The sequence below is a fragment of the Phoxinus phoxinus genome (genome assembly GCF_949152265.1).
Source record: "Phoxinus phoxinus genome assembly, chromosome: 13".
Lineage (NCBI taxonomy): Eukaryota > Metazoa > Chordata > Actinopteri > Cypriniformes > Leuciscidae > Phoxinus > Phoxinus phoxinus.
Window position 1 is genome coordinate 17,374,529 of NC_136888.1, and position 22,867 is coordinate 17,397,395.

The following is a 22,867-nucleotide window of genomic DNA, read 5'->3' on the forward strand; positions in this document are numbered from 1 at the left end:
CGAAACACTTACATGTGTTTCAGGGGCGCAGCGACCCAACAGATCGATCAGAGCAGAGTAGAAAGTCATTATGGCGTGTCCCATGTGGATGACATCATCGTCTTCATCATCAAGCGTGTCACTAAGAGTGCAGATCAGAATGAGACCAGGCTAATGAGCGAGAATGAGAAAAACAAAGACAGGATAAAACTGAAACACAACACTCACAGTGTCCGGTTGGAACTGTGTGCACTGATGCCATCCTGCTGGTGGGAAATTCTGATGGCTTCCTCCATGGTTGCTAGAAGACCATTTCCCCCCTCCCCTCGAAGAGCGGGGCCAAAGCACTCAGGTCGGCGAATCAGAAGCCTCACCACCACATAGGCGTTCTCCTCAACACTCTCACCTGTATAAGGGAAAGAGCAAGTAATCAAAATTCAATTCGTTCAATTTGGTTTCACCAGGTCAGGATTCCAGATTAAAACTAATAATTACCATTGCAAAATACTGCAAAGCGCAGGAAGTCCAGGTAACGTTCTCCCTCTACAGGATTCCATCCAATATCAGGGTATCCTTTGGAGACTAGCAGAGCACAACTACACAAACCACAACCTCCCAAATACTGCACAACCTGTACAAACACATTCAGAAAGACCAGACCAGTTCAATATCACAAAAAATCAGAAGGGATGTAGAAGAGAGAAAAAGCAACCCGTCAGTGAGACTTACTTTCTCCAGATCCGCCTCTGTGAGAGCAAGTGCCAGCTCGTTGTTGTCCATGACCGAAGCGGCCGCCACATCCAGAGGAGTTGATCCTCTCATTGAAGGAGACGCTGATCAGAGAAAAAAAAAAGATCACACTTACTTTGTCTACTTCCGTAAAAATGTTCAAGTTGAAGGTTATTTATGGGTTAAACCAGATCAGTATCAGTATGAACATACCAAGTCCAACATTGCTGTTGTCCAACAGGTAGCTGAGATGATCAAACATGGCTTTCTGGTTATGGCGACTGATTCGACAGAAATAACACAGGAAACGACAGCAGTGTGCAACCATCTTAGGGAACATGATTTCCTTAATGAGGCAAGAGAATCAGAGTTATCAGAGGACCTCACTGGAGTGAATAAAGTAAAACATTCAACTTAATCTAATGATTAAGTTCAATTATGCAACTGACATCTGACTACTGAACACATAAGCTGATAATCACTGAAAGTAATTGTTAGTACGTTTACCTTGGATTCTCTAGCACCAAGGACGTTCACCATAACTTCCATGACGGTCTCATGCATCCCCAGAGCTCTCATCAGATTAGGATGCTGGTAGAAAACTTTATTGTTCATGATGTCACTACACAAGAGAAAACTCTCAAATAAAAGGTAAACTGGCTTGGACATAGCAGTCCATAAAAACAGGGGGGGGATGAAAACTGCATGATAGGATGAGTTAAAATGAATTCTATTGGCTGAGATGTTTCATGGGTATCAAGTTTAGTGCCTGATTAGAAATGCTAAAAAATACATTTAAATAAATTATGTATTTGTGCTTAATCATGAAAATACTGTACACTACCATTCAAAAGTTTGGGGTTGGTAAGATTTCTTTAATGTTTTTTTTTTAAAGTCTCTAGATCTACTCACCTAGACTGTATTTATTTGATTTTTTAAAACCACAGTAAAAACAGTAATATTGTGATATATTTATTACAATTTAAAATGAATGTTTTCTGTTTTAATGTATTTTAAAATGCAATTTATTCCTGTGATGACAAAGCTTAATTAGCAAGCATTATTTCAGTCTGAATGTCACATGATCCCTCATAAATCTTTCTAATATGCTGATTTGGTGTTCCAGAGACACTTTTATTATCAATGTTAAAAACAGTTGAGCTGGATTGTTTGATTTATTTGAAATAGAAATGAACATAGAAACATTGCTTAACTTAATGCATCCATGCTGAATAAAATGTATTCCTATCAAAACAAATCTTGACACCAAACCTTTGAACGGTAGTGTATGTTAATGTATTTTAAATCACATATTATATTGCCATAGTTAAAACGATCAACTTATACGTTTCTCTTTCCTTTGGGTTTTATAATAATTACCAAGAAGGTTGCAACTCTCATGCTATTTGAAAAGGTCAAGTGACAATTATAGAGTGAAATATTTGGTGCTGCATAACACCTAATGTTTTGCTTACTATTTAAAAAATAATAACCCAGCTATCGTCTCTCACCCCAGTCCTCTAATCATAAGTTCCTCTTCTTCTTTGCCCATCCTGGCTGTGAGCAATGAACGAATGCATGCTAGAGCCCACTGTAGGTTAAGAGCGTCTTCCACAGATGCCTGGCTGATACAGTAAGCCTTCTGTAGTGGAGCAGACATCTGGCCATCCAGCCCAGCATACTGTTGTAGCAGCAGGCTGAAAACAGCACGCACCAGTTCGGGGTCTTCAATCGTCCCCTCCTGGGCCCAGTGCATCATGGTCTCTGATATCAGCTGCTGCAGAGAGACTAGAACGAGAGAGGTCTGTTTTAGCTTAGAATCACTGTACCTGTACAGTTTTACAAGCAATAGAATCCAGAGGCTATACAAACACAAATCATAACAAAAGAGACTGGTAATTTTTCTGACCAGGTTTGTTCACAATCTCCTCAGGCAGGCCAGACATTCTCCTCTTTAAATTAATCATTTTATCCACTAGGCCTTGGAGGTGATTCCTGATTGACAGGTCATCCTCATTCTCATTCTCTGAATCACTGTCTATCCTAATTCCTGAATTAAACAAAGAAAAAAACCACATGAGAATAAATGAGAACATATGAGAGGCCATGATGCCAGTTGATGCCAGTTGATGGCAATACAATGGTGACATTGGTTGTCCTAATTGGCTGCCTACCACAGTGGGTCATTAGATCCTGATGGAATTCCCACATCAAATCTTGGATGTCCTCTGGGCACGGACAATCCTGACACTCCTCGCGGAAGCTCAACATTACGTTCATCTGAACGGAGAAACAAAAGACAACTCATTAGGAACAGATGAATCTGCATGAAATGAAAATTCACCCCATTTTTTAAAATGCATGTTATAGATTTTATTGTGATCGATTCATCGTTACATTTTGTTTTTAAGCTTGGACATCATAATTTATCAAAATTGCTAACTCAATATTGACTGCTGAATTGAAGTAACACAACCTTATGACGTTCCAAGCCTGTATGACTTTCTTCTGTGCAACACAAAATAAAAAAATCCTAAACAAAAAAAACTTTCATTTTATAAGACTTTTTCCAAAATATCTTCATTTGTGTTCCTCAAAAGAAAGTAAGTCATACAGGTTTGGAATGACAAGAATGTGAGTAGATGATGACAGAAGTATGGAGTCTAATCCAGTTGTCCTATGACCTCTGACCTGTTCTTGAGGGGGGGAACGGAACTCTTTAGTTTTGCGCGCAGTGAGGGCAGCAGACATGTTGAGCGCATCCATAACTTCATTGTACCGGAAGCGCTGGTTGTCTTGGAGGCGACCAACAAAGTCACCTGAGAATGACATCACAGCTTCTACTCTGTGGCGCACCTGGCAGTCACACAAGTACTTCAGAAGGTGGCACACCTGATGATGAGAAAGAAAAAAAATATACAACTTTTTTCCAAAAAAGTTTGGAATATTTAAGATTTGTTTTTATGTTTTTGAAAGAAGTCTCTGATACTGGTCAAGGCTTCATTTATTTGATTAAAAAATACAGTAAAAATGTTTATATTGTGAAATATTATTACAACTGAAATTGCTTTCTATTTGAAAACATCTCAAAATGTAATTTATTCCTGTGATGGCAAAGCTGAATTTTTAGCATCATTACTCCAGTCTTCAGTGTCACATGACCCTTCAGAAATAATTCTAATATGCCGATTTGGTGCTCAAGAAATATTTCTTATTATTATCAATGCTCAAAATTGAAAATAGTTTTTGCTGTGGAAACCATGACATACCTTTCAAAAGTTTAAGGTAAGTAAAATGGAAAAAAGAAAGAAAAGAAATGAACTTTTATTCAGGAAGGACACATTAAATTGATTATTTTGAACTTTGTTGATCAGAGAATCCTAAAAAAAAAAAAAAAAAAAAAAATGCACCATGGTTTCAACAAAAATAATAACATCAAACATCAAAATCTGTTTTCCACAAACAGGTCTTTTAAATGTCTTATAGTATTTTGCAATATACAAGTTTTTACTGTATTTTTGATCAGATAAATGTAGCCTTGGTGAGCATAAGAGCCTTCTTTCAAAAATATAAGACAAACTCTATTGTAAACTTTTGACCGGATAATGACAAAATTTAATTTTTTGGGTGAATAGCCTCTTTAAATGATTTGTGCCAACCTGTAATTTGACAGCTTCCGGAAGCTTCATCTGAAGAAGACTTTGCCGAGAGACATTATTCTCCCAATCTCTACCCTCTATTTCCTGTCTTCCTCCATCACTCTCTTCAAGTTCATCCATCTCCTCTGTTTTACATGTTCCTCTCATGTATCTGACTGGTAGGATGAGACTAAACACAGCCTCCAGTTCTGTCCCCTGATACACACCCATCATCAGGAGTGTGTGAAGTAAACCGAGCAGAGGAACCAGCAGGAGCTCTATGCTGCCCCCTGCAGGATCCCTCACACCCTGCCCAACTGCTGTCACTGCCTCCTTTAGCATTGCAATGACAACAGCCTTTAATACATCCAATGGGAACTCTGGGCTGTCTTGGCGCAAATTACTCAACAAAGCCCCACCGTTATCTCCTTCCATCACGTCTATTTTATAAGTTCTAATGAAGCAAGGTGGTGTGAAGCGCATTCTCGGCCGTAAGGAAGTGCTGAAGTCACTTCCTGGGAATCTTTGCACTTTCCTGTCATTTCTGAAAAGCGTAATAGACTGCATGACATCCATTATGGGCACAATGTATTCATGGTTCATTGCCTGCCTGGCACTGGCATGGGCAGCGAGGTGGGTGTTGATGAGGAGGTTGTAGTAACTTATCCGCAGGTGACCTGGCATTCTAGAGCACTGCAAGGCGAACAAGAGTTGTGATTGGTCCACATGGCTGCAGAGGGCGTGGCTTACATGTGTGTTTCCGTGAGCTGAAAGGGCTGAGTAGAGGCGAAGGGTGTGGTCATGAAACTTCAGGAGATCACGCAGTTCGGACAGTTCCAGAATGTCCACACATCTTAAAGAGGGAGAAGTAGTAATCATAGAACTAGAAAAACAACAAACTATTTATTTTATAGTTTGTTTTTGTTTTTTTTACTTTCGTTTTATTTAACAAAAAATTGAAATGTCACATCTAAAATTCTAATTGACAAAATTCTAATCTTCTTAGTAATATTTCTAGCTCTATAGATAAAAATGGCAAAAAGAAATTGTAAAAATGTAAACGTTAGCAGCAACTTGACACCTCAAAAGTGACCTCTGACCTGCTCTCCTCAGGTATATACAGGGTCATGATCTGTCGGATCTGAGTGCAGCGAGCTCTCCAGCCATTTCTCTCCTCCAGACGGGTCACTTCCACAGGCTGAGAGTGGTCGGGTACTCGGGTCCACCGCATAGGCGTTAAGTGTTGAACACAAAGTCTGGGAGGGCACTGAGGTCTTGCATTTCTTCTTTCACTCCAAAAAACTCCCGCTGATAGTGGCATCACATTCTGTGAGCAACATTACAAATATAAACTGCAGCAAATATAATAGGAAAACGATATAGATACAAATGTATTTGATGTTTTATTTGTTAAGTGCAGATCAATAGTGACTTTTTTTTCTCTGGACATTCTAATAGAATTTAATATAATATAAATGAATAATAAAGGGATTACAAAGAATACAAATAACTGCACAGTGGCATAAAATCTAAATATATAATATCTTAATTATGATGCGAAATGCATATTTGTATATTTGTGTATGGAGCTATTAGAGTGCACAAGAAAGTCTAATTTGATATTGATCTGTACTCTTGTGCTGATTTAAGCCAAGTTCAGCCAAAATGGATGTGTTGCAGCCCATTTTAAGAAGACTGATACTGCATTCAAGGTTATTTATTTATTAATGCCAAAGGAGGCATTGCTGGAAATGGAATTCTTTTAAAGCTTGCAAGGACATCCATTGGGCTGAAAGAAGCACCTTTTCACAGATTTATTTGGTCTGGCCATGGAGAACAGAACTGATGTATTGGGTGTACCTTGATACGTCCCAGCTCAAACTGGAAAACATCAGGACTGGTGGGTTTAGCGAATACAGCAGGGAAGAGCTTGGTGCCAGGTTCCACCTACAAATGGAGAGACATTGCTGAAGTCAAACTAAAATTTACATCTAAACATTTGAATGAGGACAATTTTTTAATAAAAAATATGTGGAAAGTGCTTTCTCATTCTTATTTATGGCTCAAATCATGACTACATAGTCAAGATATGCTTGAAATTATGGTATTTTTCCAAATGCAAGCATCATATATGATATTTTATTGGACTGTGTATGCTAAGATTATTAGAATACACTAATGTACTTTAACCTAAATTATACAATAATGATAAGTAAAATATGCAACACTAAATAACTGCAATGTCAGCACTTCTGACTTTGACGTTTACCTGGAAGTATGTTGCAAGCTCCTTGCCATTAGCAGTGAATGTCAGGAGCCCTGTTGCTGTGTCAGCCAGACAGCCAATCTCCAGCCCGCTGCTGTTGCGACTGTGGGACAGACTACTGCCCTCTGCTGCACTCACCATGTAACAGCTGCTACGCTTGACACTAACAAATACACACAGAACAGCATTATTTAATATTAAAGACAAGTTTATTCATATTTTTTATTAGCTTTTATTTCATATTTTATGCACTTGTTTTGGGGGGTGTGGGAGGGGTTAGATTTGTATATAGCTTTAAGATACATTTCATTTCAGTTTTACGTGTTGTAATTTTAGTATTTCAACTTATTTATTTCAGTTAGTTGCCAAGCCAACATTTCTAAATTTCTAACTTAATTTTCAGTTTTTCATCCAACATATAATATATTTTATTATATTTCAGCTTTATTTCAATTACTTTTTAAAGATACAGCATCTTTCAAATTCCCCATGAGTCCTACCTCTCATGAACTTTGCCCCACTCATCCCCAAGAGTGACTGTGACACTGCAAATGCTGTCCAGGTCAAAGGTCACATCATGATGGTTGAACTTCGAAGTTACCCATCCGACCCAAACGTAAGAGGGCTCCTGACTGTAGGGGATTCTCACAGAGTAATAATACTGCAGTGAGAAAGACGAGATAAGATTATGTTATCATACTCTAACTCAAGAATACTTGCTTGAAAGTCACAGGGTCCCATTCAGTGATCCAGAAACAATGGATCAATAAGAAAAGGGTTATTGTCTACCGTAGTACAGTGAACGAGCCGGTTGTCTTCATCTTTCTCGATGGCCAGCACTTCCTCCAACAGACGAGCTGATGAGTGACTAGTGTTTAACTCTGTTTTCTTCTTTAACATAAACCTGCAGCCACCAATTGACACAGGTAAGGGGATTTCAGTCAATAATTTCTCCTCCTTAGATTAATCATGTTAGTTCAATTGTGTTCGGTGTTCTAGAAGCAAAAGTGAAGTGAACTCACCGCTGTTTGAGTCTGGATGGCTTCTCCTGACTGTGGTCCTTGTGATTATTGAGTTCGTCTCTGGATCCTGCGTATCTGTGAGCTTTCATCAGTAACTCAAAGTCAGAATCTGCTTCTCCTTCCTCTGGATCTTTGAGTTGGCTCACCACACCGCTGCTGTGGGGCACAGTGACCTCGCCAGGGCCGGAGAAAACCTGTGCACACTCGACTGGCAAGCTCAGACGGTAAAATCCAAAAGAGCTTGTGCTCCTTTCCTGCTTCCCAAAAAACCTCTGTGTTACTTTGAGACATGGGGTGTTGTCGACTGTTCCAACACGAATCACCTGGGGAGCAATTTGAAATAAAATAATTAATACATAAAATAATTCAGGTTGCAAAACAACTTTAGTTGTCGTGGTCCTGCCTTAAATAGAGGACATTTGATGAATTAAAATAATAAAATAATAAATATGTGTTTTATTTATATCATACATGTATAACATTTTAAAATAAAGAATAAAACAAAATGTTTTTTTATATATTTGTGTCCAAGACATATTTTCAACAGTTAATATATGTATATATATATATATATATATATATATATATATATATATATATATATATATATATATATATATATATATGGGCTGTCCGTTAAACGCGTTATTAACGGCGTTAACGCAAACCCATTTTAACGGCGTCAATTTTTTTATCGCGAGATTAACGCCTAGAAAACTTTGTAGTTTTTTTCACATGCTTTTGCAACAGCTAGCAACGTTATTAAAACTACAACACCACAGCGGATCTAGCTAGACCAGAAACAAAACAACAGGCGCCGCACACACTTGTTTGGGTTTGCGAGCCGCCAGTGGACGAGAAGTCTAGGACAACTGAGCGCGTCTAGCACATCGGACGCGCACTTTCTCAGTTTATGGCCAGCAATAAAAACGCTGAATGGCGCCGCCGGTGTGTGTGCACTCATAGAGAATAATGTGTTAGAATTTTAAATACGAGCCGCTGCGCGACGCGACGCTTCTCGTCTGAACGTTACGTTTTGAGTGGATGAATGATGAGCGCGAGACGCCGAAATGGAGGCCAATAAAGATTCTGAATGGAAAGTTTACTTTTAAAAAGTTGCCAAATGGTTCAATTGACAAGACCAAAGTAATATGTGTGTTTTGTCGTTGTGAACTGAGCTATCATCGCAGCACGTCCAGTCTGAAATACCACTTGATGGTCAAGCACACACACAGCTGATGCGTTTCTACGCCCACTCGTCAACATCAGTAACGTTACCTCGTCAGTATTTCTTTCACCCTTTTATTGATGGACAGTGTTACATTGTGTGAGAGATTATTTGCTCCAAGTGAGAATGTTAGTGTGAAATTGAACACATATGCCAATGTTGTTTTCAATAATAAAAAAAAACATTTGCACAAAGCAAGCCGATCCACTTTTCCATGTTGATAAGAGCATTAAAATGAGAAAAAAATAATGGGACAAAAAGAAATCAAGAGACATTTAGAATAGATAAAAATTTGCGATTAATCGCGAGTTAACTATAACATTAATGCGATTAATCGCGATTAAATATTTTAATCGTTTGACAGCCCTATTATATATATATATATATATATATATATATATATATATATTATTTTATAAATTAATTAAAGAAATTCAATCAAATAATGAAATGAAACAAAGAAATGGAACAACGAAATAAAATGATTAAATTAAATTATGAAATTAAATTGAAATGAAATAAAAAACAAGTGCTCAGTTTATCTGCAAAAATATGATGTGATATAATAAAATATGATATGATAACAATGATGTGAATTAACTAACCTGTATGTTATGATGGTCATCGGGTATAGGAATGAACAAAGGCTCTCTCCAACTCATCCACAAAGGTAGATCTCTGGTCATGTTCAGACCAAAGGGCTGGTATCCCTCTTGTAGGCCACAAACACCGAAGTATCTCAGTGAGTCAACCTGACGACCCAAATTTAGACGACCCACCTGGTTTATCCCTATACTACAAACAGGCAGGAAACCTAGAATTTATCAAAGAGAAGACAGCGAGAAATGTGAGAAATGTTATACAAAGCTAAAAAAAATACACATTTAAATATATATTATTCAAATAAATTTGATAATTGCGTGTCAGAATGGAAAATGACCACAGAGAACATACCATCAGACATATTAAAGTCTTTTACAGCCAGTTCAGAGCCACGACTGTTTAGCAGTAGCTCTCCATTAAGAGTAACCATCATAGTGCATGTAGTCAGGTCCAACAAACAGCCAATTACATCCCCCCTCTTCCAGCGGCCACCCAATTGCTCTTCCCCACCATGCCACCACTGCCCCTAAAACATGCAAGTAAGAGATGAACAAAAATGACATTACCCGATATCTTTCTTTTTTCTTTTTCATTTTATGATCTTTAAATTGTTCCAAAAGGCATCTCAGACTCAGTCAATATATAGTCACTATACGATCTCAGTAAAATTTGTTTTGCCATAATAAATTATCATTGAAATACCTTAGAACCATCAAACACGAAGGCCTGTTCATCTGACCCAAGATCTACGTCAGGTTTACATCCAGGTCGTGCCCAGCCCACTCTCATCTGTCCATCAGTTACAGCCTCAAACTCAAAGTACCATTTGCCATTATGCACTGCAAAGGGCTGCTCCAGGCGGAAAATCCGAAATCTCTCCGCAGCCACAGATTTAATATTGATACTTGAGGCTATGGGAGACCAAAATAAAACAAATGTTTATGTTGATTTACTACCATTCAAAATTTTAGCTTGGTAAGCTCTTATGCTCACCAAGACTGCATTTATTTGAGTAAATAAAGTAAAAACAGTAATATTGTAAAATATTATTACATTTTAAAATAAATTATTACATTTTAGAATTAGATGTTTTGTAATAATGTAAAAGTCTTTAATGTAACTTTTGATCTATTTAATGCACCCTTGCTGAATAAAAATATAAATTTCCTTTTTTTTTTTTTTTTTATCTGACTATACTGCCAAAAAGGATAATGGTCCCACCATGGTCTTGCTCCAGCGGCTCTACCGTGTATCCAAACCCAAGAAGGGTACCCAGAGTGTCCCTCATGGCATCTCTACCAGCCTGTTTGTACTTTTCATCCAACAGGGAAAATGGCACTAGTTGGGTACTTCTCTTACACTTAACATCCTGAAAAAAAGAGATAGAGTAAAAAGCTACAGTATTTCCGTATTAATTACAATGAAAGAAGGAAAATCCAAGTTGGATATATATCGCTTACAAGTACTACATATGGACACATTTGGCATTTGCATTCCAATTCTCAAGATCACATTTATTTTGTTTGTTTTCAATAAAAGACTATTTCCACCTGCTGTGGTCCAAAGCTCCAGCCCTGCCTGATACGCTCTCTGGCCCAGATGTTGTGTTCATTCTCAGACAGTTTTTCCACCAGCTCTTCCTGAGAAGCTGTTAGCACAACACAGGACTGATCCACAGGGGCTGGTTTATATCCGTTCCATAGCTCATACCTGACAGGTGATGTAATTAGGATTCATTTAACAAGGACGATGTAATTAGGATTCATTTAAAAAGCACTTTTCACTGTTGCATTGTTAACTGGAAAATTAAATTGTCTTAGTGAGGAATTTTATCTTGATATACTTATTTGAAAGGCGAACATATTTCACATTCTCCTCTGCATGTTCATCAGAGAGTCCAATATGGACACCAAAAGCCAAAAGAGTCCTTCCAAAACACAAAAGGAAGCATGATTAATAACACTGAGAGCTAATTAACAGTATATGAGGCAAAATAATCCATGGCATACCTGAGGATGTCCTCAGATGACTGAAGGTTATGAATTCGCTCCAGATCTGGAAGTCTGGAAAACTCGACTAGGCCCGAGTGTACTTTTTTGCTCTCATCTTTAACCTAGGAGAAGAGATGCAGTTTATAATATCCTCCAGAATGACAAGGAGCAACTGAATGAATGTTACTTAGGGAGTTTCCAAACTATAGATTGTTTTCTTTGTTCCAAAACAAGGGGCCCTATTTTAACGATCTGAAACGCAAGTGTCAAAGCGCAAGTAACTTTGTGGGCGGGTCTTGGGCGCTGTTGCTATTTTCCCGGCGGGATAAATGCCTCTTGCGCCCGGCGCAAATCTAAAAGGGGTTGGTCTGAAGTAGCTTCATTATTCATAGGTGTGGTTTGGGCGTAACATGAAATAAACCAATCAGAGCGTCCGCTCACATTCCCTTTAAGAGCAGGCGCGCTTGTTCCAACGCGGATTGCTATTATAACGGCGGATTTGCCAGGCGCACGCCAGGAGCGGTTCACAGCCGAGGAGACCGACGTTCTCGTCAGGGCCGTAAAACACAGAGAAATGACATTGGGGATGATAGGAGAAACCCACCCAAAATAGCTTCGGTTAAACAGGCGTATAATTCATCCCTCGTGTGTTAATATTTTTCCTTGTAATAATGAATGATTTGCAAAAATGAAAACTGCTGCGTCTGTTTATATTAGAGTGTTAACACGCTACATTATGGCCAAGCACGTGCCCTTAAAGGGATAGTTCACTTTAAAATTAAAATTCTGTCATCATTTACTCACCCTCAAGTTGTTTCAAACCTGTATTCATTTATTTCGTCTGCTGAACACAAAGAAAGATATTTTGAAGGATGTGCAAGTTCATTCCCTAATTTACCGACGTGCGTCTGTGGAGGGAAAAGTCAGCTGTGCGCGGGTGCAAAATATGATTGATACATGCGTCGGTGTACAAAGTCAATTGCGCTGGGTGCAAGATAGGGCCCAAGGACTTAAATAAAATTGTTACAATAGCCAAGCCGTTGCTTAATCGTTCCATTCCGCATACCATATATATACACCAGTTAGAGTGGCAATCAAGGCTTTGTTGGGACAGCATGTCCTGTTTCGAAGTGCAATTTTGAGATGAAGAGGCGTTTGGTTTTCAACTGTGATAACTACTGTGTTCAACCACAGAATCAGACACTGCTGCTTTTTATGTAACACATACACATTTCCCATTATGGATTGTGGGACCAATTGTTTTGACCATATGCATCAAAGAACTGAACTTAGGGAGAAAACAGATTAGGTTCTGAAACAAAGATGTGAAAATGCCCTTAGATACTTACTGGTCCATAGTTCCAGCCCTGCTCTATTTTGTCAATAAGCCAGAGTTCATGGAGATTTTCCGCTAATCTTTCCTTGATCTGCTCCAGCTGTGGAGGATATTCAACCTGACAAGATACAGAGTTGAGCGCAGGGGTGTCAGACACTCATACAAGTTGATGCAAGACAGATTGTGGCTTAAAATAACTGCTGTACTGATGGTAAATTTTAAATAATTTACTTAAACACAGCGCGTACTTAAAATTGAAAATACCTGGCTGGAATCCACTGGAATGGGGGTAAAGGTCACTGGACTAATAGGTACTACAGGGCCTAAGAGATCACGTTGGCTTTCAGTGTGATTTTGTGTGAGTTCCTGACACAGTTCCAGCTTGCAGCATGTTTTGGGTAGGAGAGCTTCAGCGCACGGAGAGAAACCAGCAGGAGGAAGAAACCTAAACTCCCCCTGTCGCCCTCCAAACAGCACACGCACCCTGATGGGAAAATTAAATAAATTCAAACACTATTTAAGCCATCGAGGTTACGTCCTATAGGTCAACATTTAAATGGTTAGGTTGATCTAAAATAAAATTAAGAAAAACTCATTTTTCATTGTTTGGTGAATTGTGAACAATCAAACCTACAATTAATACAACACACTAAATCAAAAACCATTTGAAGGCAACTCACTGCACTCCAGTTGAGAAGCTGACCACTGGGAACAGCAACCCATCCACTTTTAAGTTCTCCAGCATGCCTTGAACTGGCTGTCCATTGACCCGAAAGGAGATGCAGGTTGCACTAAGGTCAAGACAGCAACTAATGACATCATCCTCCCTTAGCAAGTGCTGATTGGGTGAGGTAACCCTCCGACCAACACCTCCTTGGAAAGAAAATACAAACAGTGTTTAGATTTCACTAGACTACATTTATTTGATACATAAAAAAAATACAATAAAGTGAAATATTATTAAAATTAAAAATAACTGTGATGCAAAGTGAATTTGTGATCTGTGAATTTTCAGCATCATTACTCCAGTCTTCAGTGTCACACGATTCTTCAGAAATCAATCTAATATGCTGATCAAGTGCTCAAGAAACATTTCTTGTTATAATCAATGTTGAAAACAGTTGTGCGGCTGAATATTTTTGTGGACACAATGATTTTTTTTTTTTTTTTTGGATTCTTTGATGAATAAAATTTCAAAAGAACAGCATTTATATTGAATAGAATGTTTGTAACAATGTAAACATTTTTACAGTCACTTTTTGGCAATTGAATGCATCCTTGCTAAATGTCTTACTGACCCCAATCATTTGAACGGTAGTGTACAAGCTTAGTTTCCTTCTTACCTGTCCAGAGCTGGAGTCCATCAAAGCCATAAGAGCTGAGGTCGTCTCCAACACCGTTTGACCCCCAGCCGTGGCCGCCTGTGGGGGAGGGATGGTACCCTTCAGTGCTGGCCCAGCCCACTCGCAGGTGAGTAGGCTCTGCTGTCACAAAAGGTTCCACCTTCTCAACTACAACCTCATAATACCACTTCCTGTATTGGGCGCAGTCATCTCTTGCACACAGGAAGATGTTAGGACGTGCACTAAACAGAGAAATATGTTCAATGAGATTTTAGTTTTAACATTTATTCTCACTGTTTGGTCAACAGACTAAAATTATATTTTTAGATGTGCTAAAAACCTCTAAGTTTAAGTTTAATGATAACAGGTCACCTGAAAACTTGGTTAACCAGTCTTGATTGTAGCAACAGGTCTCTTTCTGGCAGAAGTGTATCACAAATCAAATGCTGATTAGAGCGGACGGCCATGCCATGACACACACAGAGTGAGCACAACACGTCCAAAATCTGCAGATGCAATAAACACACACACAAACATGTTAAAAATTGTCAAATCCACAATCATTACAGAACACATAAATACACTACAGTTTGGAGTCAGTAAGTTTAAAAAAAATATATACTTTTATTCAGCAAGGACACATTAAATGTATTAAAAGTGACAGTAAAGACATTTATCTTCAGTGACAACTGTTTATTATCAGCTGATGAAAAATAAGCTTTGCCATCACAGGAATAAATTACATTTTAAACATGTAAAATCTATATTATATACAGAAATTAGTTATTTTAAATTGTAAAAATGTTCCACAATATTACTGTTTCTAATGTACTTTTGATCGAATAAATAAAGTCTTGGTGAGAATAAGAGACTTTCAAAAAAAAAATCGTACAGGTTTTTAAATGGTACTGTACATTACCTTATAGTTCCTTCCATGTTTGTCCAGAAGTGAGATGATAGATTTTATGTGGCTTTCCTTAATAACATTCAAAGCTTCAGGACTTTCTACTAAAACACAATGTAACACTTCCAATATTCCTAAAAAAAAAAAAAAAAAAGGAGAAACGAGTAACAAATGAGGGGAGACTGTGACATCATGTTTAGACCCTAAAATCAACTTCGGCATTCTAGTCAAAACACAAACTAAATAATTCTGCAGGACATTTACCAGAGGAGGCCTCCAGTCTATCCAGTCTGCTGACCAGCCAGTCCAAGGATCCAGAAAACTGGGCACAGTTGTTCCGATTACCCCTGATAAGAGCAGCTGTAGAGAAATGGAAATGTTGTAAATCAAAGCTAAACCTTTATTATAAATCTCTAAAAAAGTCATCCTATACCTAGCAGCTCATAAAAAGAGTTCAAAATCTTTTCCCATGACTCTCCTGCCTCTTTCCCAGCAGCCTCTTCAAAATGAGTCGCACTATTGTACACATGCAGGTGGTCAATGCAGTCCAGCACCAGAGAGATTATACCCTGAGAAAGGCACAATGAAGCAGAGCAAAAAAGTATAAGATTCATTCAGACATTATTGCAGTGTGTGGCTACATATAATATGTGTTGTCTCATTTTCCGCAGGTGTTACCTCATCTTGGAAGAGATTTTGTCTGTTCTTAAGTGCTCGAATATCTCCCTGTCTGACCTCGTGGTCTTGCCCCTTTTCAGGACATTGAAAATAACCAAGCAAATTCTGCAGTGTCAGACGAACCATCTCAATAGGAAGAACCAAATCAGCAATGTTTTCCTTCTGACTGACATCATCTAGTCCCCTTCAGAAAGGAAAAAAAAAAATCCTTATGAAACATAAATGTCCTTCTTTGAACACTTTGTGCCTTATATACGGATTTTAAAAGAGTTGGAATTCGAAATGCTCCAGCAAAGTTGATAAGCACACAGTATTCTGTAAACTATCACTGTATTATTTACCTAATGAATTGTGAGAAGAGAAGGGCGGAGCTACGAATTAAACAAGCAGCTTGTGACTCCTCCTGTTGAGAGCGAGAAAGGGTGATTCCATCATCCATGTGTCCTTCTGCTTGCAAAACAGCCTGCGAGAGAAAACCACTTCACTTCATGCATTTGAACCAGAATTCAAATATTAGTCAGAACATTTAAAAAAGAAAGGTGTTGGCTTTGTTTAATTGCAGTTCCTGAACTCAATTGAAACTGTCTAATGTACACTACTGTTCAAATGTTTGGGGTCAGTAAGATTTTTTTTTTTTAAGAAATGTATTTAGTTCAATTAAACTTTCAATTAAAAGTTATTCAGTAAGGATACATTAAATTGACAGGAAAGACATTTATAATGTTATAATAATTATATTTCAAATAAATGCTTTTTTTGTTTTTTACTTTCTATTCATCAAAGAATCCTGAAAAAAAATCACGGTTTCCACAAAAATATTAAGCAGCACCATTGTTTTCAACATTGATAATGATAAAAAATATATATATATTTATTGAGCAGCAAATTAGCATATTAGAATGATTTCTGAAGGATCATGTGACACTGAAGACTGGAGTAATGATGCTAAAATTTCAGCTTCGCCATCACAGGAGTAAATGACATTTTAAAACATAATCAAATAGAAAACAGTTATTTTAAATTGTGATAATTGTTTTAAACATTACTGTTTTTACTGTACATTTTTACCAAGTAAATGCAGTCTTGTTGAGCAGATACATTGTTGAAAGACTTAAAAATATCAACCCCCAAACATTTTAACGGTATTGTAAGTGATCTTATCTAGTATGACTTTGGACCTTATTTGATTTATTTACACAAGTTTACCTGTCTCCGTCGCACACTTTCCTTCTGTCTCTTAGTGTCAGTGGTCTGATATGTGAGCCAAAGCCTAGTGTCAATGTGTTGAATGAAACAGAGAGAGTCTCCATATTTGATCTCAGGTACGCCCATGGCATCTCTCCTCTTAACAAAGTGTGAGCTCTCCTGGCTCTCTTCCTATAAAAATACAATAAAAATAAAGTTTGCATTAATCGTCACAATTTTAATATCACACCAAAACAACAACAACAACAAAACGTATTATATACCAAAAATTATGATTCTACTATGTAACCACAACTATTTATTGATTATAATATGGTTTATGTTGAGTTTAGAGATGATATTATCCAACCTTTGATGCACGGAAGGAGAATGCTGTACTTTTAACGTCGGCTCTCTCTCTTTCCACCAGCTGTAGTCCCTGATCGTGAGTCAGTCCCAAGTATGATCCGGTGGTAAGGTGCCGAAGACGGAACGGCTGACCCCAGTGAGTGTGGCTGCCGCTCCACCTGCAAACAATCTGTTACTAACACAATCTGACAAACACAGAGGGAATCTACTTTCAACTGTCTTCTGCAAACTACTGTAGCTGAAGGGACACCTACGCAACATGTAACATTTCGAGCCTCCATAAAGATCGAGCCTGAAGAGATACCGAGCCTCCCTCGAAAAGGACAGATCTGGAGGAAGAAAGGAAAAATGGTCATGAAGGATAAAGCTGTGATAAGTGTCAACAATCTGTCTCCGATCAGTAAGGTGACCTCTCTGACCTGCGCTCTTCCCGTCTGTGATCCGCTGCAGGAATGGTCAAACATTCATCTGTGTGTCCATGTAGCAGACGCACAGTGTCCCCTCCTCGCACATGACCTACAATTCAAAAATAAATTCATAAAAAAAGACAAATTTTATACAAGCCTCCAGCAAAAAGATTTACATCCATATTTACACCCATATATTTTTAGATTTATATTTAATAAAATACAATATGACAAATGTAAAAATGGACAAATGTAAAGAAATGTTATTGGAAACAAATATATATGGCAAAAAAAATGCGTGTGTATTTTTCTTGATAATGTATTCAGCATATGAGCATGAAAATCAGCCATTAAGACCTTCAGACACTAAACAAAGTTTAAATTGATAGTGTGAAATTGGTCATCTACCCTGCGTCTCCGCAGTTCCGGAAGAAACAGGGGCCACACTCCACAAAGTTTGCTGGAAGGCAGCATCCACCCGGCCAATGCCATTGTTATTACCGCCACCGTTGCTCCACGACACATGCTAAAAATAGAGCAACAGGTTGTCAGACTACATAAAAATATTGATATACAGACAGACAATTAGATGAACAGATGAACGAACAGATGGATTCACTCACTAAGTATCTCTCAGAGGAAATACTAACTAAGATGAGATCATCACCCACTCTGACTTTCTCACCCTCTGACCTCTGTTTAGAGGCAGGGTGAACCGTCCACCAACACACCTCACCTGAAACCATACGAAAACGAAATCATAGTAACATCAAAATTATGGCAGCCCTAGTCTTTATTAAAACATTCAGTATACAAAAAAAGATTCATTTGAACTTACCCTTTGTTTCCTCCTGCAAACCAACATCAAAAGCTAGTTTGTCAGAAGAGAGGCCTGATGTGGACATGCAGCAAAGATACTAAAACAAAACAGAAGAGACAGCAGATTCTAAATGTACACTTCATAGTACCAATATGGAGCCACTAATTAATAACAAGGAATATAAAGACTTGTCTTAGTTACCATGTCACTGTAGACATGTCGAAACAGCACTGCTTGGCCATAGAGCAGAGTACGACGCCCAGCTGCCTCACGGGACTGAAACAAAATGTTTTACAATCTATTGTTTGGTACAACTTTAACATTTGTTTACAAGTTACAGCATGAGTGAGAAATGTCACCTGTATATTGACCTGAGGTATTATCGTGCAAAAGCGTGGGTTGATTTATTACTATTTATGAAAGCATATTCTCACCCATGCTGCATTTTAATATATTTTAAAATGTAATGTATTCCTGTGATGACAAAGCTACATTTTCACCAGCAATAACTCCAGTCTTCAGTGTCACATGATCGTTCATAAATCATGCTGATAAGGCTCAAACGTACCTGTCCTGTTGGCGTGGCAACATTTTGGCAAAATGCAAAAAATACGTTGGGTCACGCACGTTTCGCGAGAGTTTCAAAGTAAAACGTCCACGTGAGTTAAGTGCGTGTTTAGTTTTTTTCCGGAACGTGAAAATGGAGAGTCAGTAAGTTGGAAAGTGATGCAAACTCCCAAATATATTTGTTTACAAAACAAATCATGCATAAAAATAGTTTTTTTTTTTTTTAAGTGTTTTGAGGTTAGGCTATAACATAATTGTGCAAGGAGCCACGTGAAAAGTCTTTATTACGGTAATCCATAATCTGCCCTGTAATTATAATTGTGTGTGAAAACGATCAAAAGTGCTTGCTATTTTACTGCCTCTAGTGTTCATTTATTTTAGAAACTGCTGTGATTTTGCCTTTTGCTAAAATGTTGCCACAGCACAGGTATAGCCTTGGCTACGTTTTTCCAATTAGTCTGTTAAACAGTGGTGGACAACATACTTCTTCTTACTTGAGTGAAAGTACAGAAACTAATATATAACCGATTTTACTTAGGCCTAGCCTACTTGTTTTTAAAAGTAGGCCTATCAAAAGTAAAAAGTAAATGTCAATGCATTGTTTTATTATTGTTGCATGTATACCTTATGCCTCTGAATCTATGCCTGCCTACCTACCCTCATATCAATATCAATATCAAATGTATTTCTAGAACACAGTTCTAGACTTGAATGTGAGATTGAATAAATGCACTCAATAACGTCCACAATGGTTTCGGACACCCTAATGGCTGTTCCCTTAAATAATGCCCTATGGGCTTTTAGTAGCTTATGAACATATTAACCTTACTGTTATCTATAAGCTAGTGTGATCTAAAACAATGACAAAATTCACATTTAGAATACCAAACCCAATGTTGAAAATGAAAGTTGATGTCAGAATCCAACGCCAGATTGAGATGAATCTCAAACGGACAGGCTTTGTATTGTGGTTAAAAATCAGGTTCACGTCAGAAACATTAGTCGGGTTCTGATGACGTCAAACTGACTTCAACCCGACTTTATTTTCCAACCAAAATGCAACCCCTGCAACCAAAATCATCCATTGACTGACATTACTACTTTCTACTCAAGGACCTTGACAGAAATGTAGTGGAGTAAAAAATACGATATTTGTCTTTCAAATGTAGTGAAGTTAAAGTAAAAAGTTTCCAGAAAAAAATAATAGGCCTACTCAAGTTAAGTACAGATACTCAAAAAGTGTTCTTAAGTACAGTACTCAAGTAAATGTACTTTGTTACTGTCCACCTCTGGTGTTAAATAATATGCTGTTTTGGTGCTCAAGAAACGTTTCTTATTATTATCAATGTTGAAAACAGCTCTGCTCCTTTTTTTTTCAGTTATCCATGATTCTTTTATGAATATAAAGTTCAAAAGAATATAATTTATTTGAAATAGAAATATATTGTAACTGTCTAAATGTCTGTCACGTTTTATCTAGTTATTACATCTTTGCTGAAATAAAAGTTGTCATTTCTTTCAAAAAACTTGTGAACGATAGTGACCCAAACTTTTGAAAAATAGTGTACCGGGTGAAATTTTTCACTGAATATTCATCCACTGAATTGATAACATAGTTTGCTGAATTCTCAATTGTCTGAAGCCCCTTTCACCACATTACCCACCCCTGGACACTGGTCTTCATGGTTGGCCAGCATCTCTTGCAGCGCTCGGACAGACAGACACTGGTCAAGAACAAACACGCACACAGAAAGGTCTGCTGGAACATTCTGTTAACAAGAAGAAAGACGACACGAAACTGCAGGAGCTGTTTTTAAAGCATCATGCACAGACTGTTCTTACACATAGTAGTGACTTAGTTTTAAATAGGCTAAATGAGCATCTCACCTTTGAGTTGGAGGTGGATTCAAGGTAACACAACCGGTCGCCGAAACCTTCTGCAGCTAAACACAGTTTCTTCTGATGAAGGCCTGATGAGCAACACCTCAACACCAGCTCATCCCGCTGAAAACATTCACATTACTGATGACAGCTAAGAGTATACTCTTATCTGATCTCACACACAAAAAACACAAAAAACATTCTAAATGAAAGGGTTAGTTCAACAAATTTTTTTAATTCTGCCATTAATTACTTGCCCTCATGTCGTTCCAAACCCGTAAGATCTTCGTTCATCTTCGGGACACAAATGAAGATATTTTTGATGAAATTCAAGAGCTTTCTGTCCACCCACCCGTTAGACGTTATTACCCCTTTCAAGGCCCAGAAAAGTAGTAAAGACAGCGTTAAAATAGTCAGGACTACAGTGGTTCAACTTTTATGTTATGAAGAGAGGAGAATACGTTTTGTGCGCAAAAAAATGACTTTATTCAACAATTTCTTCTCTTCTGTGTCATCTCTTGACACTGTTCACTAGTAAACACAGTGCAGCACGTCAGAACACCGGCTGCTGCATCAGCAACACTAGCATGTCATGGTGCTCACGTAAACAGCGTCAGAGTTCTGACACGGAAGACAAGAAATTGTTGAATAAATTTGATTTTTTATTATTATTTTTTTCACACAAAAAGTATTATCTTCGTTCAAAACATTAAGGTTGAGCCAGCCACACACATGGACTATTTTAACTATGTCTTTACTACCTTTCTGGGCCTTGAAAGTGGTGATTACATTGCAGTCTGGGGGGTGGGGAATTTCATTAAAAGTATCTTAATTTGTGTCCTGAAGATGAACGAAGGTCTTACGGGTTTGGAATGACATGAGGATGAGTAATTAATGACAGAAATTTCATTTTTGGGTGAACTAACCCTTTAAACAAAAAAAAAAGTTTTTTTGAATAATGCTTAAAATTGCATATTATGACACCTTCAAGTTTTTAACAGAAATAAAGTCACAAATGATGTTTGCAGCTCTACCACTGTCTTTTATTTTATATTTGTAATGGAAATCACACTTGGATAAATGCACCATAAACTGTGAAATGGGAATAAGAGGGAGGGGGAATGCAACATGATATATTGAGATTTGATTAATTGTCCTCAGTAGCACTACTTTGCTCATTTGTTCAGGCAATACATTTTTGTCAAGACAACTATACATTTCAATAAAATGATCAGTTAATTTTGTAATTCTGAAAAAGGGAACATGTTGCAAAGCAAACAAATAACATTCACGTTTTGCATAAATACATCCCAAAACTAAATAAGCCTCAGTAAAGTAAATATGACAATCAGAAATTAATCAGCAAACGTTGTTCAACATGAAATTGTTTGTTAAATAATAACACTTTATATTACGGTGACGTTGTTATAGTGCAAAAATTACACAAATAAGTACTGAGCAAATTAACTTCATGTACTCTATAGGGTTATGGTTAGTGTTAGGGTTGGTTACTTATGATGCATAATTCACTGTTGTTGTTGTTGTTGTTGTTGTTATTATAGTAAGTACAAGTAACGTGTAACTGTCACCTTAAAATAAAGTGTTACCAAATATTGTTTGTCTACCATGTTTTTATGTAAGCAATTGACATTTTTTTAATATCTGTGATTAGAGAGCCACATTTTTCCTGGTTAATTGAAGATTATAAATACATTTTAAAGGCCCCATATGCTAGATTAAATATGGTTCATCTTACAGTGTGTAGAACAGCAGTGTTTTATGTTGCACTGGAGCAGAGCAGCCTTATAAGGACTGAATATCTGTATCATTCGTGAATGGAGAATTCCAACACCTCCAGCTTGTCATTTGTGTTTCAGTGATGGGTCACACACACACACACACACACACGCACGCACTCACG

General features: G+C 37.6%; 1 protein-coding gene across 1 annotated transcript in view; it reads right to left on the minus strand.

Annotated features, from left to right (window-relative positions):
- ryr2b (ryanodine receptor 2b (cardiac)) overlaps positions 1–22,867 on the minus strand; it is a gene marked incomplete at its 5' end in the record, with an annotated part of 67,276 nt that overhangs the window by 43,650 nt on the left and 759 nt on the right. The window contains 44 exons of the mRNA XM_079632154.1: positions 13–121; positions 208–385; positions 475–610; positions 709–812; positions 922–1,054; positions 1,216–1,330; positions 2,220–2,496; positions 2,618–2,758; positions 2,883–2,988; positions 3,400–3,600; positions 4,368–5,199; positions 5,447–5,673; positions 6,207–6,293; positions 6,616–6,775; positions 7,113–7,273; positions 7,402–7,516; positions 7,635–7,957; positions 9,468–9,676; positions 9,817–9,991; positions 10,168–10,376; positions 10,687–10,834; positions 11,016–11,175; positions 11,309–11,392; positions 11,475–11,578; positions 12,806–12,910; positions 13,057–13,276; positions 13,473–13,665; positions 14,136–14,377; positions 14,508–14,641; positions 15,055–15,173; positions 15,304–15,399; positions 15,473–15,608; positions 15,718–15,901; positions 16,059–16,180; positions 16,924–17,094; positions 17,273–17,429; positions 17,526–17,600; positions 17,691–17,787; positions 18,087–18,204; positions 18,302–18,414; positions 18,517–18,595; positions 18,700–18,774; positions 20,730–20,834; positions 20,953–21,069. Coding sequence (XP_079488280.1) covers positions 13–121; positions 208–385; positions 475–610; positions 709–812; positions 922–1,054; positions 1,216–1,330; positions 2,220–2,496; positions 2,618–2,758; positions 2,883–2,988; positions 3,400–3,600; positions 4,368–5,199; positions 5,447–5,673; positions 6,207–6,293; positions 6,616–6,775; positions 7,113–7,273; positions 7,402–7,516; positions 7,635–7,957; positions 9,468–9,676; positions 9,817–9,991; positions 10,168–10,376; positions 10,687–10,834; positions 11,016–11,175; positions 11,309–11,392; positions 11,475–11,578; positions 12,806–12,910; positions 13,057–13,276; positions 13,473–13,665; positions 14,136–14,377; positions 14,508–14,641; positions 15,055–15,173; positions 15,304–15,399; positions 15,473–15,608; positions 15,718–15,901; positions 16,059–16,180; positions 16,924–17,094; positions 17,273–17,429; positions 17,526–17,600; positions 17,691–17,787; positions 18,087–18,204; positions 18,302–18,414; positions 18,517–18,595; positions 18,700–18,774; positions 20,730–20,834; positions 20,953–21,069 — 7,152 coding nt within the window. The remainder of the gene's footprint in view (positions 1–12; positions 122–207; positions 386–474; positions 611–708; positions 813–921; positions 1,055–1,215; positions 1,331–2,219; positions 2,497–2,617; positions 2,759–2,882; positions 2,989–3,399; positions 3,601–4,367; positions 5,200–5,446; positions 5,674–6,206; positions 6,294–6,615; positions 6,776–7,112; positions 7,274–7,401; positions 7,517–7,634; positions 7,958–9,467; positions 9,677–9,816; positions 9,992–10,167; positions 10,377–10,686; positions 10,835–11,015; positions 11,176–11,308; positions 11,393–11,474; positions 11,579–12,805; positions 12,911–13,056; positions 13,277–13,472; positions 13,666–14,135; positions 14,378–14,507; positions 14,642–15,054; positions 15,174–15,303; positions 15,400–15,472; positions 15,609–15,717; positions 15,902–16,058; positions 16,181–16,923; positions 17,095–17,272; positions 17,430–17,525; positions 17,601–17,690; positions 17,788–18,086; positions 18,205–18,301; positions 18,415–18,516; positions 18,596–18,699; positions 18,775–20,729; positions 20,835–20,952; positions 21,070–22,867) is intronic.